Raw genomic sequence first — 20880 nt, forward strand, 5'->3', positions numbered from 1 at the left:
TGGCATTTTTGGATGATTAAAAAAAAAAAGTTTGGTGATTAAATTATCATCTCTATTTTGAAATTATTTCTATGGAGATCTGTTTATATGTTCAAAATGCATTCCAAATGAGCTATGATAATTCACATTGAGAGCTTGGATACAATAAATGAAATGGATCAAATTTGCATATATTTTATGTAAATTAATTAGTCTAAAAACTGATGAAAGATAAATTTTGTATCAGCTTGTGTTTGAATTTTTGTATAAGTTGTTTTGATATACACAACTGAATTCATGGGATTGAACAGATTGGGATATGAGAGTGCATAAATCATAGTTTTTGTTTGGAAAATTATAAATTATGTTGTCAAAATTAGTTTTTGAACTAATTATGCTAGTAGAAATGCTTTCTTGTTAAACCTTGAGCTGCTGTGATGTGATCACATTCATATTAGCTATTGTTGCTTTCATTATAGTTTATAAATTGATCGCAGAATCATTGATAAAGCCTGATAAAAGCTGAATTTGATCTACTAAGAAATATTGAAAATGGTTTGGAAGTTCAAATACTTTTCTGAACTGCCTTGCAAGCATATTTGTATTGTTTTGGACTGAACAAATCTTAAAATATTTTTCAGAATCTGCTTTTGAGTTTAAGAGAAATTTTTGTTTGACATCTTATGACATGATCTTGTGATATCTGGTAACCATTTGAGGGGGAGATATGTAAGGTTGTTAGATGTTTGGACCTTTTATGAATGCTAGATGTGTTTTAGGTTGAAAATTTAGCCTAAATCTCTATTTTTTCGGAAATTAACGTAAATAATCGATTACCAAAGGGTAATAATCGATTATCTCGGCCTAAAAATTTAGATTTTGACAATTTGGATCGCAAATAATCGATTATTTAAAGTAATAATCGATTATCAGTAAAAAAAAAAAAAAAAAAAAAAAAAAAAAAAAAACAAACAAACTTTTTTAAATTTTTTTTTAAAGGGGATTATTACATTTAGGAGGAGTACTTTTAAAAGGACTTAAATTTTTAAGTTACTTATTTTATGAGGAGCATAAACTTTAGATTTTTTTTTTTAGAACTTTTGTGATAACTAGAAGATATCACTTTGATCAAATTTATGAATGGCAGCAAGCTCACGAAAGTTATATGGTTGATCAAATTCTTGACATTGATGTTCATCTAGGAAATATTGAAAATCATCTAAACCTTCAATCACCCGAGAGATCCCAAGTCTTGAATTTTAGAATTAGGATTTTTTTTGTCTGAGTGCTTTGTTGATTGGTTGTTATTCTTATCTTTATGTTATATTTCTGTCTTTTATGTTTCTCCTTATGGTGTCTATGTAATCCTTTCTTTTATGAATAACATGATCTCTTGTTTTATGCATACATTGTTTAATTGAGGGGGAGATCATATTTAATTGGAGATCATATTTAGGGGGAGCTTTTTAATTTAATCTTTTTGCTTATGATAAAAAAGGGGGAGAAGAATAATATAAGGGGAGAAGTATAAATTGATACAGGTATTGCTAACTTTGTTGTGATACAGGTATTGCTAACTCTGTTGTTGTTTGTTAGCTCATGTTTTGCAGGACAGCCAAAGTTGCTTTAAAAATTGAATTTTTGATCATCATCAAAAGGGGGAGATTGTTACCAATAAGAAGTATTGGTAAATCTTGAAGACAATTGTTTTGATGATGCGGCAAGAAGACTTAGTTGAAGAAAAGTCTAAAATTATTTAAAAGCAAATTGTTGAAATTAAATGTAGTAGGAAAGTCCTATAAACTTTGTAAAACTTACATTTTCAACTGTAATAATCGATTATCAAGAAGCAATAATCGATTATCACAAGTCATTCAGGAATAATCGATTATCACCTCATATAATCGATTATCACTTTTTGAAAAACCTATAACGGACTTGAATAATCGATTATCACTTAATATAATAGATTATTTGTGGCAGTTGGGACTTGACCTTTGATATTCAGAGCAGTTGCCTATATATTGGGTTTCTGTGAAGTTCAGAAGTAACATTTTTGAACTTAGGTCTTTAGCATAATACAGTTTGTTTGAGGAAGTTCTCTAAGGCTAGTTTTGTTCCCTTACCTGNTCTCGTGAATAGGAGAAGCTCNCGTTTCGTGTGTCGATAGTCGGAGCGGTTCTCTTCGAGTNGGTAAGGTGTTTTGCCTGGTCTCNTGAATAGGAGAAGCTTGCATATCGTTGGTCGATAGTCNNAGCGGTTCTCNTCNAGTTGGCAAGGTGTACTTTGTCTGGTCTCGTGAATNGGANAAGCTCGCGTTTCGTTGGTCGAAAGTCGGAGCGGTTCTCTTCGAGTTGACAAAGTAGTTCTCTTCCGGTTCGTTCNTCGAAGGAAGGTTCTTTTATCTTTTATTTTTATTCACTTATTGTAAATCTGTGAAACTGATTTTTAGTGAAACTGTTATTCACTTTTTACAGTGATTAACGACTGGACGTAGATTCTGTTGAATCGAACCAGTATAAAAATACTTGTGTGATTTTCTGTTCCCTACACTATTTACTGTTTACGCATATCAACTGTTTGATAAATTTTCTGAAAGAAAATTGATTTTCGAAAAAGGACCAACTTGTTTTAGCAAAGGTGACCGAACACGTTTTCCGCTTACTCTTAGTTTTATTCCGCTGCGTTATACTCTTCAAACCATACCTCGCTGGTACCAACACTCTCATGCTTCATTGTTATATAAGCTTACTTTTGTAAGATGAGAGAAGAGAGAAAAATAGTTAGTGAGTCTGCAGATTTAATTGTATTGAACATATATCCTCTCTATGAGAGTAATCATCTAAAGACTTGTAAGCAATTTGTTTGATTGCGCATTCTGAAGAGAATTAAAACACTTTTTGATTAACTCATTTGAGTTAAAGGATTACTATTCAGCGTATTAGGTTTATACTAGGATTTTCTAGTGAAAACCATGAGTGGGTGAAACTCAAATAGACGATGTATCAAGTTGATACTAAGAGCATCTAGGGATACCAGGAGCGTTTAGGGATACCATGAGTGGTAAAGAATAATACACAACCAGGAGAAGGTGAAACATAACTAGTTAGGGTAACAGAGGTTATTCGTTGACTAGGGATACCAAGAGTCGGTGAAACTCAACTAGTCAAGGTAACAGGGGTTATTCATTGACTAGGGATATTAAGAGTGGTAAGAATACTCAGTTGTAATCTTGTTGAAGATTATAATGGAACCCTCTAAGGTGTTACAGGAGACTAAACGTAGTTGAGATGGAGTGAACCAGTATAAAAATGATTGTGTGCTTATTGCTTTATTTTCTTAAGCGCTTCTCTTACAAAACCTATAGTTGTACTTATAAACGCTTCCTCTGTTAAACAATTCTTTATTAAAAAGGAAGTTTTATTAAAATGTTGCAGCAATAATATTCTAACAACTGAAAAACACTTGAAAAGGTTTCATTGTTCTCTAAAGTCGAGTATCTAACAATTTGTGTAAAATCTTCCAATCCTTGGTTAAAGTGCTATTACACGGTTTGTGAAAAGTTTTTCAAAAATACTATTCAACCCCTCATCCTTCTGGTGTTTTTCATTCAACCCCTAATGTCAATGAATACACTAACATCATCACCACAAATAATTTCTCCTTGAAACTCTCTCAACACCATCACCATTCTTGTTCACAACCATAATCATCACCACAAATGTTAATAAATAATACAATAAACATACATCAGTCCCATCCCAGATTTATTTCAAACAACCCAACAAGAAGAAAATAACAAACATACACATTAACACTCAAAGGTGACACTCAACACTAAGCTTCTCGCAAAAGGTGGTGCTCAGTTATGGCGTCCAATGCCAAACCTTTCACAAAAGACGGCGCTCAACGTCAGTCTTAGCGTTTAGTGACAATCCTCGCATTGAGCGCCATTCTTCTCGCAAAAAGTTTAGCTTAGCGATACCCTTCTACCGCTTAGCGTATTGGAACAAAAGTGCTCCAGATTTGTAGTGAAAGATGGCATTCAACGACGCCCTACTACCGCTCAATCCAAATTAAAGAGCTTGCCGCAAAGATCAATCCTACGACCTTGGTTCTTCAATCAAACAGACAAAAAGAAAGAACCCTTCGAGAGAAGTCAAGTAACTCAAGAGAAGTGATTTCTAGAATGACAATGTGTTTTAAAATAATGAAACTTGTTCATAATAGTATATTAAAACCTTTTAATACTAAAATAATTAAATTTTGCTATTTTTAAACTACTATCTTTTCTAAAATGTCATTTTCTAAGTCTTTAAATAGATAACATGAGATACAAATTTTATTTTAAAATGTACAATCTAAAAGATAAAAATTATATTTCAAATTGTACAATACAAAATATATTTATATTTTAAATTATATAATTTGAAATATATTTTTAATTTTATATTTATAATTGTATAATTTTTTTATATATATATATCGGTTTATACATTCTAGAGCTATGGATGTACAGGTTAAAATTGTAGTGGTGAAAAAAATAAATGGTCAATAAATTGACAACGTCTCAAACAAAACCAAACTACTTAAAAAAAAAAGTAAGATTTAATCTTGGAAGAAAAATGGTTAAATTAATTTTGATCCATAAATGTTGATTAAAGAATTTAATTAATTTAAAAAAGTAATTGGTAAATAATAAACCATTAGATCTAATCCATTTTTGTTTCTTCCTTCAGCTATTGACTTAAACTCCACATCCCTTTTTCATATCAAGCCATATGATAACGCACTTGCAACAAAAAGTTTGAAACCATGCATGCTATTTGTAAATGACGTATGAGAAGCCACATTCATGAGATTCAATGTTGCAGATATAGCTAGCTCTTCAATTATGCATATCAGCATATCTATATAAATTTGAAATGTAACACCACATATCCCTTTGCAGGGGCACCCCTAATGATACATAGTAAGTATCAACAAACAAAAAGCTATACAACATAGAATTCATCCTAGACTATCCAAAAGTTGAGTAAAAATAAAGCCTCATATGAAAGCAACATCTATATCAGTTTCTTCTTCAGAAAAAAACGCTTCAGATGCCACACTTGTAATAAAGAAACCAAAACGCAGATACCAAGAGACATGATGCTATACCAAGCAACTCTGCTATTCGTTTTTTCACTGACTTCTCTCATCCTTGCTTCCCTGTAACAAAGTTCAAGAAAAAGTATTTCTGAAATGCACTAATCATCAAATATAAAAGGTAGCAGATAGCAGTTATTGTGATGGGCTAATCACACAAGAGCCATTTCTTGTTAGCACAAACAACAACCCTTTAGTTAATTGCAATTGATTCATATATTTAGTGGTTGAAACTTTAAGATCTCACTTTATAACTAACATTGTAAATGCCACACATTAACAATGAGAAACTAAGATAAATCAAGCATAAAATGTAAGGGGGATAGAATATTTACTTATCCTTCATATAAACTAGATAACCATGGATGGCTTGTACTGCTCCTTCAAGTTTCCTGAGCTCGAGTTCAACACCCTTGAACCAATGCAGAAAAAACCACAAACATGTATCAATTTCGTTTATACATAGAATAAGTAACATATGCATTGGTAAAGAAAACTTTTTTATACTATTATTGAACCACAAACTATAATGTATAACAAGTTTAGTATAAAAAGCTTAATTATCCTTTTGGTCATCATAGTTTTGACAACTTTTCCTTATAGTATCTGTAATCTAAAACATCACATTTTGGTTCTTATAGTTACATTTTTTTTCCCCCTTTGGTCCTCACCATCAAATATTGGTTAATACCATTTGAAGAAACATGAACGAAATTAAGAAAAACTCCAGAAGCAAGCTCAGACAACATGTGCTCACAAAGAGTAATTGAATCTTATAATAGCTATCTTAACAATAGTTTTTAATCAATTGACAACATAAAAACTTTTACACTAATGGTGCATATTAAAACTATTATGTATATGACAAAGCAATTACAGAACATGAATGAAATTCATTGGTTTACCTCGATCTTCTCTTTCTTTGCAACGGACTCCCAATCTTTGGCAGCAATTCCAGTTTTCCATTCAAGGCTCAAAGTTGCTTCTTGTTCATGTTTACTATCCATCCAAAAGCACGCCACGTAGTTCCCACTCTCCTCCGTTGTAAATGCAAATTGACCTTGTGTAGCATTTTGATTGTCGTAAAGGCTATTCCCATAAGGAGATGTTACCTGGAAAATAAAAAATCAAATTAAAACAAATGATGAACATGAATCCCTTAAATCACCTTAACCTAATATCCTTATTTCACAATTACAACATTACAAATAAAAAGAGAGTTCTCAGTTCTCAAATCTGCAACAGGGGACTTGGACAGAAACTAGTGAGCTGAGAATTTTTTTAATTTCAGAGTAGTCATAGGTCAGGAAAATGAAAAACAAAACACCCCTTATTCATCATTGACATTGATTCATCTGAATGAAACCCTGTTAGTGAAAAAATTATTAGATACTTCCATACCACTAATTATCAATCTTTAAGCTAACACATTATTGAGTTTTCAAATTTACGGAAAAAATAAACTATATTAGACTGTCTGAACACAGAAAATTCATCAGATTTCTCCATAAGCAAAGTTTAATTTCCAATTTATACATTGTTAAAACACTTATCACCAACATGAATCAACAAGTGGAAGGTCAAAGTGTCTATGTGATTGGGAGGGAGACCTCAGCAAAGATGCTCAATGAGGTTCTCTATATATAGATATTAGCCATGCATTTGATACTTTATACCAAAACTTGGCAACAAAAACAAAACCTACCAACATGAACTTGCACAAGGAATAAAAAAACATCAAAAGTAGCCAGCAATGCAAGTCTAAATCAATCAACAAGTTCGATCAAGCACATATAATTTTTCATGGGTTGGGAAGATTAATGAACAGACCTTGACAGAAACTGTGCTGAGCTGGGGACCGCCATCAGTGACAACATAGTAATCGGCTAAAACAACAATATTTTTCTGGATTTCCTCGGACATGCACTTAGTCCCCGTAGTGGGGATTGTAAACCATACTGCCTCTGCAAGTGGGAGCACCGAAAAGTGTGTAGTTAAGCATAAGAACAACACCACCAGAGACGCCCCAGTTCCAAGGTCCGTTATGCTCCGAGCCATTAGCAAAGGTTGACCTTGGTTTCAGACTCAGATCTTGTCAAATTGAGTGTTGTGTTGTGATGTATGTCACTTGCTTATTGGGTGAGGAAAAGTTCGGTGGGTAGGTTTAGATGTTAAGTTTGTGTTGGTCAAAAAAGAAGTTGAGTATTTATTATTTTGGTGTTTGTGACGCATTTGAAGCTTACATGGATTTGTATTGACCAATCACGTTCCTCCAGGAAAGTCCATGTAAGAAAATGTGCCACCTAAACAATGTCTTTGCAGATTAAGGCTGCGAATTCTGGTAAGAATCAAAATAATTTACTTTCCATATGGCTTCCTCTTTCTTGGTAAATGGATAGAGTTAAAGGAATAGAGAAATAAATGGATGAAATTTTTTATTTTTGAGAATAGTACAGAAGAGGTTTTATTTAGATGGATAATTGTGTTAAGTGTTTTTTTTTCTTTTAATTTGTTTTTGTTTGAATACAAAAATTTATTTATTTTTTACTTTAAATAATCTTGCGTTTGGATAAATCGATTGAAATTCTTTATTTCCAAAGCTTTTTGTTTTGGTAATATCTAAATTACTTCCTTAAGTTTGATTAAAGTAATTAATTTTTTTCACTTTATTAAATAATTTTCGGATATGTTACTTAAATATAATAATCATTATTGTCATCTTCTTATTTTATATATATATATATATATATATATATATATATATATATATATATATATATATTCATTTTCACATTAATATTCATTTTTTCTTATTCATAGAGAGTTTTTCACTTGTAGTATAACAAGTCTCTTATTCATAGGAAATTGGTGGAAAACACTTTTTTTCACTATCTTGAACATTCAATGTGAAGTAGCGATGATTGTGATGAGATTCCAATAACTCTTAAGGGGTTCTAATGATCTTATTCAAGATTAACCCACTCTTGGTTACAAGTATTGTAATCCACTCCTAGTTCCTCTAGTCAACACAACTAGTCCAAGTATTATAAATCACTTTTGGTTCCTTAGTCAATCTTGACAAGTCCATGTTTACCCACTCCTATTTTACAAGTATTATGACCACTCCTGATATCCAAGTATTGTCAACCACTTATGGTTTCCTAGTCTAACTTAACTAATACATATTGTTTAATATGAATGTTTCAACTCAAACACAAATAGCATTTGATTACAATTACAGATTAAATAAACTCTCATGAAGAGGATTAATACAGTATTAAGCAATTTGTGAATTCATGAGGTTCCTTTTCTTATGTTGAAGAGCATTAAACGATATAAGCTCATGAATTTCTTTATCTCTTTTCTTCTCTTCTCATCTTTTTAATGAACATTAGGCATTGTAAGTACAATGATAAACTTTAGAGTAAATATTCAATAATAGCTCTTTGTTCTTCTCTTTAATCTTCTCTTGTCTTCTTCTCTTTTCTTCTTCTCTCCCTTTCATTTGGGAAGCATCAGACGTTGTGGGCTCTAGGATAAGGTAGAAGGCTAGATGTGATGATAGCTTTATCTTCACATTTTCTCTTTCTTGAGCTTGCTTTCATCATTTCTCTCAAGTTGAAGAGCATCAGATTATATAAGTATTGAGATAAAGTAGAGCTGATATTTGATGATCTTTTTTATGTATACTTTCTCTCGTCTTCTCTCTCATTTTCTCTTCTCTATTTTCTACCTCTTCTTTCTTATGCTTCAACAACTTATTCTCTTTGGTTAATCTTTTTCTTTTTCTTGAGAGATAATCGTTGGACATTGAGTTGATTTCAAGATAGGCTTCAAAACGTTTTTGGGTAGTTTAATCAAACTCAGGTCTACGTTGTAAAGCAGCAATGCTTTCTTAATGGTAACTTGGACAATTCTTCTGGGTTAGGGGCTTTGAATATAGATTTTTGTTTCTTAATGTCCATTTATTTAGAGCTTTCGGATAAAGTTTGGTTCTTTCGTTTCCTGCAAGATAAAAAGAACAAAATATGTAAGCACAAAAGAACTTTTTCGTAAAATATTAAATATTTTATCCGTTGGTGATTGTAAAGTACATTATGTGTTCAAAACATTCTTGCATATGTTAATGCCATTTAATTAATGCAACGTTTGATGATAGTTTTGATATAGATGGTGTAGATGACATATTTATTATATGCTTGTCTCATAAAGCTTTTCACGTGATATCATGTAAAGTTATATTTTAGATGCTTTATCAAATGTTGCTTAGATCAGACACAAAAATGTTTGGATACTCTATTAGGAGTTTTCTATCGTTTAATGCTAGTCTGAGTTCACTTTATTAATTAAAAGCTTATATATGTTTTTCAATATCATTTAGCAGCTTTCGCTAGAAGATATGTTTCATAAGATGGTTGCTTGAAAAAACATTGTTTGAGCCTTAGAGAGACGCTTCTCTTAGCAAGACATTGTTTGTTACCCATATTGTCTATTAGATGATTCTTTAAAGGAAATTATTTCTTTAATTAGATGTTTCTATAAGCAATATTTTGTTGAGTATTGTTTGATAAACTTCAAAACCTAAGTTTCTTAGACGGTTTATTCTCTAGATGATTTGTCTTAATCATAAAGTCAAATTCTTGTAGAAGTAAGATCCATCTTATGAGTTTAGGCTTTGAGTCCCGCTTTTTCATCAAGTATTTAATGGTTGCATGCTTTGTGTCTGAACTTTTCTAACTCGTAGACAATGGCTAGAAGTTCATTTTGAGTTGTGGCATAATTGACTTGGACCTCATTAAGAAATCTGCTTGCATAATGAATAACATGGGTTTTATTTTCCTTTCTCTACATCAAAACAACACCAACCATGTGATCACTTATATCACACATAAGTTCAAAGTTGAAATTCCAATCTAGTGGTGTGATGATAGGTGTAAAGCTCAGTTTGTGCTTGAGCTGCTCAAAAGCCATGAGACAATTTTGATCAAAGTTGAATTTGGTGTCCTTGGCCAGTAGATTGCTTAAGGGTTTGAAAACTTTGGCAAAGTGTTTTATGAATCTCATGTAGAAACCACTATAGCCCAGGAAACTTCACACTCCTTTGAAATTAATAGGTGGGCGAAGTTTAGAAATAACCTTCACCTTTGTAGGATTTACTTCAATGCATTTTTCATATATTTTATGGCCTAGAACAATACCTTCTTTAACCATAAAATGATATTTTTTCCAATTAAGCACCAGGTTTGTTTCTATGCACTAAATAGAGAAGTCATCCATGAAAACTTCAATGATTTTCTCGACCAAGTCAGAAAAAATAGCAAGCATGCACCTTTGAAACGTCGTTGGAGCATTACACAGTCCAAAAGGGAATTTTCTATATACAAAGATACAAAAAGGACATGCGAATGTTGTCTTTTCTTAATACTGAGGATGCATGACTATTTGATTATAGCCCGTGTATCCATTAAGGAAACAATAATATTCTTGTATAGTTAATCTCTCTAGCATTTGATCTACGAATGGAAGTGGAAAATGGTCCTTCCTAGTAGCTTGATTGAGTTTTTTGTAATTAATGCACATCCTCATTCTAGTGATAGTTCTTGAGGGAATTAATTCATTTTTCTCATTACAAATAATTGTCATCCCTCTTTTCTTAGGCGCAACTTGTATTGGACTTACCTATGAACTATTAGAGAATGAGTAAATCATACCTGCTTTAAGTAACTTTATCACCTCTATTCTGACCACTTCTTTCTTGATTGGGTTGAGCCTTCATTACGACCGATCTATAGGCTTGTAGTTGTCCACCACTAAGATTATATGCGTAAAATATGATCGATTGATTCCTTTTAAGTCTATGAGCGTCCATCCTATGGCCTTTTCATTAGCCTTCAGCACCTGAAGCAATCTTTTATCTTCATGAAATGCGAGAGAATGCTTTAAGTTGATTGTTTTACTACACTCTTTTTCTAGAAATGCATACTTAAGATTTGTTGTATAATTTGTCTTTTGGTTAATGGGGTCTGGGACTGCACGTTCTTCCTTCCTTCGGTTCTTCTGATGCTTCGCTCCGTCCATTCCGCCTGTTTGACTCAAGTTGACTTCCCTGCTTTGTGTATTACTGATTGGTTCGTGACCTGCATAAAACACTCTGACGCTCAAGTCAAATATGTTTCAAGATGGTCAATGTGATTATTGGAAAAAAGTATCTTTACCTGGGAATTAATCCTGTATTTATAGACCTCATTCTCTCTTAAGCCCATTAACTGCTAATTGATACTGTATATTTTATTTCCTATAACTTGTCATTTGTTCATTAATTCCATATATTTTGTTCTTAATATCATTAATGGGTCTTCAATGCTCGCTTAAAGCCTGCGCGTTTCCCGGCCGACGCCACCGATCAGTTTCCACTGGTAATTTGGGAGACTTTTTCCACCGTGGTCACCTGGTACACTACAATTTGATTTATTTTTATGAGTCTCAGTACTTATGAAATGGGTATAGGTTGGTGCGTTGGTTTTGGAAGCTATAAGTATGCACTACCCTACTTTAATAACTTCAAATAGAAAAGAGAAAAAATTCTTTTAAGTTTGAATCTGCTAGATGCTGAGATATTTATATACTTGTGACTATAACAAAATTGGACGAAGTATGATAATGAATTATAATGATATTTTATATGGTCTCTGGAAAATTAATCTAAATAGAAATGGATACCCTATTCAATGCTGACCTGTTTAAAAATGACTTTGTTTGCACAATTATTGTTTTAGAATATAAATTTGCAGAAAAATTGTTTGTTGTTTGTTGTAAAATGTGTATAAAATTGTTTGTTGTTTACTGTAAAATGTGTATAAAATTGCTTGTTGTTTTTGTTGAAATGTGCATAAAACGTTGTTGTCCCATGTTGTTACTGCACTAAAAATTTGTAGTCTAGTGTGTTAATGCCTTATGAAACTTTGTTGTTTTTAGCTTATTGTTGCTTTTTAGAAAAAAAAATTGGTGAATGTTATTATTGGTGCAGAATTAGTGATAGAAATACTTGTTGTTTTCGTTTTGAAAATATGGATACATGATGTTTTTAGTACAGATTTAAGAGTAAGAATACTTGTTGTATTGGTGCACTATTTTTAATGGTATAGTGTAGAAAAATAATTGTTGTTGTTGTCCAAAAAGTTTTGCTATTTTGGGTTAAAAATTTGTAGATAATTTCTATTGTAAATGTGGCAAAAACTACATAAAATACTTGCTATAATTGCTGTAAAAATTGCATAAATTTTTTGTTGGTTGCTATTATGATATTGGTATAAAGTTTTGTTGTCTCTACTGAAAAAATTATTCTTGGAATGATTTTTGTGAATTAGAATTGATGTTAGAATGATAAATAGATGGTATGATTTATATATTGTTAAGGGATGTTGGTTGGTTACATCAAAGTGAAGTGTTAAAGGTGTATGGTCAATCTCAATTTTATATGGACTGTTATGGATTGTTTTAAAGGGTTGAGGTATAATTGATCTAATTTTAAGTCTCTATAATGTTCATTACTTGTGGTATGGAAAATGTATTCAACTTCGAAATAAACGTGGTTTTAAACTACATATGTCTAATTGGACATGGTTGATGGTTGATTAAATCGTTAGATAAATTAAATGCTTTTGGTACTTTTCCAACTCTTTTTATTGATTTTAGTTGTTGGTTTTTAGAAATAATGTACGATGTGGAAATATGGTTTTGTGGCTGTTTGGTATGTGCATATCGTTTGGATGGAGTGATTAGGGTTTCCTTAATTATATTTGGACAATTTTGGTCATGGGTGTTGTATGGTTGTTTGATATCGCTTTCATTGAGTTGATTGCCATACACATTATCTTTTTCTCTCAAGTTGTCTAGTTATGTTTGGTGAACTCTTGAGAAATGATAGAGTTAGAAATGTCCAAGTAAGGTTGGATAGACTTTGAGAGTACCTCGAGGTTATGAAGTAGTTTGGAGAGTTGGGTGTGAAGCCCTTGAGTTTAGGGTTTTCCTTTTGTATATGAGAAGCAGAAAAGTGACACTCTTCGGCTGTGCGAAATAGTAAGAGTGAGTCTGAGTACCGCACCCTCAAGCCTGTGAGAAGCAGGGGAGGGGAAAGTTGTTTAGCCCTATAATCTGACTTGAAGTTGAGTATAGTGCTTGGTATGCGATGCACCAAAGCTTTTACTCGTAAGACCTTAAGGAATAGGGGATACAGGATCGTATTGTATAAGTAGACTGCTTAATCACCCCATAGTTAATATTGTAAGATCACTAAGAAAAAAGTTAGAAAGAGAGTTATGGGTGATGATTGATTGGATATTGAATGAGTGGTTGATTGATGAATTGGATATGTTCTTATGTTTCCATTGTATTTAATTGTTGGTTGTGTATATGTTTTAAATGTTAGCTTACAGATACATTTGTTTGCTTTATTTGTGCTTATGACGATGATCGTATAACGTTTGTGTTATACAGGAGCTTAGATAGGAATATTGATGTTGCAGGAATGATATTCTTTCGTGTGTAGGGTCGAGTCACTTCTAACACCTTCACAATTTCTCCTTCAATGTCACTCGGGTAACTAATCGTCCAATTTTTGTCTTCGCTCTAGCCGTTTGGAAGGGTACTTGTCAAAGGTTCTCCAACACTTAAGTCAACAAATTGTTTGTACATAAGTCAGGGCAAAATTATTAAATGCTCAGTAAATACTCCCATCTACCTCTTACCTTTTACCTATATTTATAGTTTTTGAGGTGGGATTGAGATTAGTAGTACCTTAATCTCGGCCCATTACCCTTAATCACCATTTACCTTAATCTTTGTAGAGAAAACTTATTTGTCGAATGAGGTTGTCTGGTATTCATGAGGTTGTTCGACTTTATCTGTCAGTCTGAGTAATGTATTATTGTCCTAGCTGTTCCAGGGTTGTCCATCCCACGTGGTATGTGTCACTTTTCCAAGGTCGTTTGGCCCACTACGGTACATAGGCCCCCAACCCCTAGACAATGTAGTTGGTGTTGGGGTTTGTGATTTTTTATTTTGATTTTTGGAATGTGGCCGGGCGGCAAACACTTAGGTTTTGTTATGTTGTTTGTTTTACTGGCCCATTACACAATGTATACCCCAGGATTACCATTTAATAAAACAGTTTCACTTTTATTTTGCCAAGAACCCTTTTGCTTTTTTATTTTTGCTAAGTCACAACCGTTCGGTGACCTAGTAATTACGCAACGTATTATTTTTTATACCTGAGTTTATATTAATTGTTTTCTCTCATTCGTAAACTTACCGTATGCCACGGGTTAAGTTGATAGTGATTCTTTTCGGAATTCTCCGTTCATCAACTTAAGTTAGTATTGTTTGGATAAGGGACTGTGGTTCCTTGAAGAACTCGTCGTTCACCACTCGACCGAGTTGACAGTGGTTCCTTCCCGAACTATCTGTTCATCAACTTGTAACAACTTTAAGGTGGTCGGAAGGTAGTGGTTCATTCGCGAACTCGTCGTTCATCCCCTAATCTACTTGGCATTGCTTTCGTTGAGAGTAACCCCCGTCCGGTGGTATTGACATTTTCTCATAATATTACTTTGAATCTGTCATCATGAATATTCTCATTATATTAACTTAATAAAAGGGGTATATACAATGAGTTGTCATTTAACTAAAGTAAAACTTTAGGTGGGAAGCGTTCCAAGTGTTGGGTATGGATCAGTCGTCAGGGTGAACAATACGATAAGCTCCATTCTTGAGGTCTTCGGTTATCCGAGAGGGTCCTTCCCACTTAGTGGCTAGCTTACCATGCGAGGTCGTCTGTCTCGCATCCCCCGTTTTTCGCCACACTAGGTCCCCTTCATGGATGCTCCTGGGCTGCACCTTGGTGTTATATTTTCTCTCAACTAATCACTTGAGGCCTCTATCATACGACCATCAATTACACCAAGAGGATTTCGGGTAATTCATCTACCCAAGTTCCCTTCTCCTTAAATCTTCTTTTCAACTCTGAGACAATCGTTTTTTTGTTGACGGCTTCGACCTGACCATTCGTCTATGGGTGTTCCACAAAACTGGTGACATGTTTAATCCATATATCCTTATAGAATTTGGCCAATTTTCTGTCAACAAATTGTGTAATGCCTCGACAACTTACAGGGAATATTGACTGTCCCCATACATCAACACGAGGCTTTCCAGTGTGCTTTGTCCTCACTCACACACTTTCCGGGAAAACTTCCCAAAAGGTCACCCATCCCTAAATTACTTCAGGCTAAGCACGCTTAACCATGGAGTTCTTATGGGTTAGGCTACCGAAAAGCAAATGCATTTGTTGATATGATTAGCCAAATTAATTCTTTTAAGCTATCCTTCAACCATATAGTCCCATACCTATACAGTCTCTAGATCCCTCTCATTCTGGTGTATGTTCAATTCTTCCATGTGCGCCTTCCACTGGAAGTCTGCTAGGAGTCGCTCCTTGTCCGTGCCTCTTGCACCGACGATCACTCTCCGCCCTCTCAATGCCCGGGTGTCACAAACTGTCTGCTGTTATTGGTGATGATCGATTGGGGAAGACCGAAACGACATATCAGCTTCCACACGAACTTTTTGCACCTGTTGTACCGTGATTGTTACTAAGGCCTTTGCCTCCACCCATTTGGTAGACAATCGATGACAACGAGGAGGAACTTCTTCTAAGCTCGGCCTAGAGGGAAGGGTCCAACGATGTACATTCCCAACTAGGTGAACGAGGTGGAGATCATACTATGCAAGGTAGTGGGAGGTGGGTGTATATCGTTGGCATACGCCTAATAGGCTGGGCATTTTTGCACGAAGTGTTTCATGTCCTGCTCCATTGAAGGCCAATAGTACCCGGTCTTGACAACTTTGGTTTTCAAGGTCCGCTGTCCTTTGTGAAAACTGCAAACGCCGTTGTGAAGCTCGTCCAACACATACTATGCCTCGGGTTCCGACAAACATTTGAGGAGGGGAACAGAAAACCCTCTTCTGTAAAGATCCCCACCCACAATGCCTTATCGGGTGATCTTTCGGGTGTTTGCAGGACGAATTGGTTGTCCAGCATCTGGCTGTTCCATGAGTCGTCTGATCTACTATCGTTAGTCGATGTTGTATGACACGGTTATGGCTAAGCACTCTACTGAGGGCTTCATCAGTACCTGTCTATAATGGTGGTTAATTGTCCTTTTTCCTTTCCACTAGAGAATTTGGAAAACATATCCACCCAAGAATTGTCTTCGCGGGGGATGTGCATGATCTCTATCTTGTCAAAGTCCTTAACTAGGGCGGAGGCCTTGTGAAAGTACCGCAGAAGATGGTCGTCCTTGACTTGGAAGTCACCATTCATTTTCCTACCACCAATTGTGAATCTGTTTGGCACGTCACCCTCCGCACGTCCATGTCTCTTGCTAGCTCTAGTCTTGCCACCGAGGCCTCATATTCTGCCTGGTTGTTAGAAATCTTGAATTCGAACACAAGGGAGTGCTCCCATAAGAATCCATTCGGCCCTTCAAGTACAACTCTGGCGTCACCACCCACTCAATCGGACGCCCCGTCCACTTACATGCTCCACTTGAAACTAGGGGCGGTTTGAGGTAACTCCACTACAAAATATGCCAAGTGTTGTACCTTGATAAATCCTCTTGGTTTGCAATGCAGGCCGAACTCTGACAATTCCACCACCGAAGCCACCATCTGACCGGCCAGGTCAGGCTTTCTTAGGATCTTTGAAATAGGATGGTGCGTTCGGACCACTATTTGATAGTTGTGGAAATACGGACGGAGCCTTATGGCCTTTCGTAGTCTACGATGCTTAAGTTAGCAAATTATCCGTATGTCAGAGCAACAATATTAATTGCACAGTAAATGCCCCCGTCTACCTCTTACCTTTGATCTATATTTATAGTTTTTGAGGTGGACTTGAGATTAGTAGTACATTAATCTCGGCCCATTACCCTTAATCACCATTTACCTTAGTCCTTGTAGAGAAAAATTATTTGTCCAATGAGGTCGTCTGGTATTGATGGGGTCGTTCGGCTTTATCTGTCAGTTTGGGTAACCTATTATTGTCCTAGATGTTCCAGGGTCGTCCGTCCCAAGTGGTATGTCTTACTTTTCAAAGGTCGTTCGACCCTTACAATATAAATATGATTCAAGAGAAATGAGTTTGGCAATGAGCATTTTATTTAAAGTTTATCTATTTTTTATGTAAAGGATTGTATTAAACCCTTTACTTTATTGTTGGATTTGGATAATTTTTTATTTTCAAGTTGTAAAAACTTTATTTCTTTGGAAAATTTTAATTATGTTTCGATTTTAAACGAATTTACTTTAGACTTTGATGCGCTTAAGTGACTCCTACTCTTGGGATGTTACATTTTGCACAAAGCCCTCTACTTGAGGCATTAAGTTACTTAGACAAGTAACATTAAATACACTGAGAGGATATCAAAACACAATCAGCGTTGGTTTACAAGCACATATTCTAATAACTCTCAGTGAAAGGATAAATACAATACAGAGAAATTTAAGAACTTGTGAAGTTCTTTTGTTAAATGAACATACTTAGACGATTTAAACTTATGAGAGAATAACAACATAACGATACAATGATAGAAAAAGTTCTCGTATTCTTTTGTGTGAGTCCTCTTTTTATAGCTTTCTTCGAGAGATTACTATTACTCATAGATAGTTGACTTTGTTGAGAGTAGTAGGCTTCTCATATGAAGATATGTACTTTTCTATGCCTTGGAAATAAGCACATTGCTTTCATAATTAGAGCTTGTATGACTAAGGTAAGACATAAAGCTTTAGAAAACATTTTAGGAATGTCTTTCTATTTCACAACATCTTTCTAATCCTCGTGTAATACTTTTGAGTATATCTTGGTGTTGTCAATATCTACAAAGATAAAGAGGAGAAAAGCAGAACAAACAAGATACAATATATACATATATTCAATGATCTATATGTTAATATAATGTTGAAGTATGTTTCCTATAATAATTGTTTAATGCAAGTTTGAGCTTTTTCTGTGAGAATTGATAAGATACAAGGTTTCTTTAACAAGACACGCTTTTAACTAGACAAGCATTAGTGAAGTAGTCAAATTAGACAATGAATAAAAACAGTTAAGTTGTTGTATCAATTGGCTACCACATTATTCATGTGTGTTCCTGCTGTAGATGTTTCCAGATCTTTCTACGTCGTCCTGTTACCAACCGTCCGGTCAAGCACTCTTCGTGTTCGTTTGTCCATTGATCCAAGTTAAAACTTCTCCCGTTAAACCCGGTCGGGTACCTGCTAAAGGCACTCCGACGCTCAAGTTAGTGTTCGGTCTTTTAATATCAAGAGTTAGAGATAGAAAGAGAGTGAATTGAATGTGCATTAAATATATCCATCTACCTCTTACCTTTGACTCTTATTTATAGTTTTCTTCATGGGCCAATGATTAGCGCAACCTTAATCACGGCCCAATCACAGGCCTGTTAAGGTTAATTTAGTTTTACCTTAACCCTGAACACTTACCATATTTTAATCTTCAACCTCCGTCGGACGTCCGTTCCTCCCATTACGCTAAAGCTTTGGTGAGAGAACAACTTGAAATCGGATTATGCCGTGTGGTGACCGTCCGTCTCGGACGCTTCCTACGGCACACAAGCCCCCCAAGTTCTAGGCGACATATTTTTGACGTAATGACGTAATGACGCAACCCTTCTTCGACAAGCGTCCGTCCCGCGTGCTTCATTTGGGTATCTGGATTGTATGACTTATCCGTGCGGAGTTGATGGTGACGCGAAGGCTTGATGTGGTGCTTGTACTGGACGTTGCAAGAGCACTGTGAGCATGGAGAATGTTGGGTTGTCTTGCGACGATAAATTCCATGTGAATTCTTCAAAGTCTTTCTTATGATCAGGGTTGTGCCCGGCTACGGGCATCGTGCTTCATTAGGGTTCTGTTGGCCGGTCTCGACGGATAATGTTTTGGACCGGCCGTCCTTCCGGTACAATGTGCTATCATTTAGGTGTTTATAGGCATTTTGCATATTCTGATTGCTTCCATCCTTGCATCTGCATTAGCATTCCATTCCATTAAAAAAAATAGGTTCCGCTCTTAGTTATATATTTTGGTGCCAATAAACAGTATGTCCGTATACATGCATTGCATCTTAGAGTACACTCTTATAGGCATTTAGACTTTACCTTTTGCATCTTATATTTTTCGATTCATCTTGATAGTTTCATTCATTTATTTCATTTTTTAATTTTCCCGTGCATTTTTTAGCAAGGTTAAATATAAAATCTAGATATATATGTACCAATTCCTTGGATTCGATACCATGGATTATCCTATACTACATCACGAGATTTATGATTTCGTTAACCTTATTGCGACAAAAAGGATTTTAACAACAATGATAATGTCTTTAATTAGTGTTTCGAATTAAAACATAATCAATTGTATAAATAACTTAAATATTAACATAAAATATTATTTAATACACAAAAATTTAAAATTATTAAATAAAAAAAGGCTTAATAGCACTAATGGTTCCTATTTTGGTTGGTAAAATTCGAATTGGTCTCCATTTTTTTTTATTCAATGTTGTCCTAAAGATTGTAAATTTCGTTCAATTTGGTCCTTTTTGTAGACACCGTTTAAATCGTTAACGGCAGACAATCCAACCGTGCAGAACAATGTTGATGTGGCATTTAACTGGCCACGTGGATTCCCTTCAGGCATAGTAAGGTAAAATCTGAAATAAAACTAGGACCATTTCGAACACACTTAACGAAAATAGGGACCATCAGGGGTATTGAGCCTTTCTTTAATGAAACCCAATTTTTAATGAGGATGGATAGCCAAATTAGGGTTTTTAATCAATCTTCTTCCCAATCTTGGTGGTTGATGAGCCATGTTTACTTCCCAATCTTCTTCTTCTTATTGTTGCACTAGCTTGGGCCACCAAAATTGTCATTCCTCACTTGATGGTGGTTCAATGGGGATAGAGATAATCCCTATTTGCAATAATCTGCAGGTTAGGCCTCAATACCACAATCTGCAACAAACTAGACCCCAACAAGCACCACTTCCTAAAGCTTCCAAAATCATAAGTTTCCAAAATCATAAGGCAAGAACCCCATTTTTTCCACAACAGTATGAGTAAAACCCTAAACCCCAAAAAAAATGCTCAATTGCTTGTCAAATGAAAACCCCGTTGGTGAAGAACCCATTATTCGGAGGTGATTAACTTATTCCTCTTCTTGAGTTTGTCGGCGATTTTGGAGGGAGAACGGGTGGTAGCCATTGACGAAGGCAAAGGTGAAACAAGTTGGGTTTCCAAATTCTAAGAACCCTTAATTTAATTTTCAAAAAGCAAACCCTAATATCTGCAATTTCAATTTCAAAATGAATAAATCTACCTCATTATGCCTCTACGGACTCCACGTGGGCAGTTAAATGCCACATTAACACTTTTCTGCACAGCTGGAGTTTCTGCCGTTAACTATTTAAACGGCGTCTCCAAGAATGATCAGATTGAACGAAATTGACAATCTTTAAAACCACATTGAATAGAAAAAAAATAGGGACCAAAACGAATTTTGCGAACCAAAATAGGACCATTAGTGCTATTAAACCATAAAAAAATAAAGAAATTAAGCCAGATTCCTTATCCCACATGCTTTCACAACTTTGCAGAGATGGAGTAAAAGACTAAGA

At 34.7% G+C, this 20880-nt stretch overlaps 1 protein-coding gene across 1 annotated transcript; it reads right to left on the reverse strand.

Annotated features, from left to right (window-relative positions):
- Window positions 1–4844: 4844 nt before the first annotated feature.
- On the reverse strand, window positions 4845–7313 carry LOC106764002 (transmembrane emp24 domain-containing protein p24delta4). Its single transcript, XM_014648195.2, has 4 exons — window positions 6958–7313; window positions 6033–6239; window positions 5463–5539; window positions 4845–5190 (listed from the first exon to the last, which is right to left on the reverse strand). The coding sequence occupies exons 1-4, from the start codon at window positions 7183–7185 to the stop codon at window positions 5046–5048; spliced, it is 657 nt and encodes a 218-aa protein (XP_014503681.1). The 5' UTR covers window positions 7186–7313; the 3' UTR covers window positions 4845–5045.
- Between the last annotated feature and the right edge of the window lie 13567 nt (window positions 7314–20880).

Source organism: Vigna radiata, chromosome 6, assembly GCF_000741045.1.
Source record: "Vigna radiata var. radiata cultivar VC1973A chromosome 6, Vradiata_ver6, whole genome shotgun sequence".
NCBI lineage: Eukaryota > Viridiplantae > Streptophyta > Magnoliopsida > Fabales > Fabaceae > Vigna > Vigna radiata.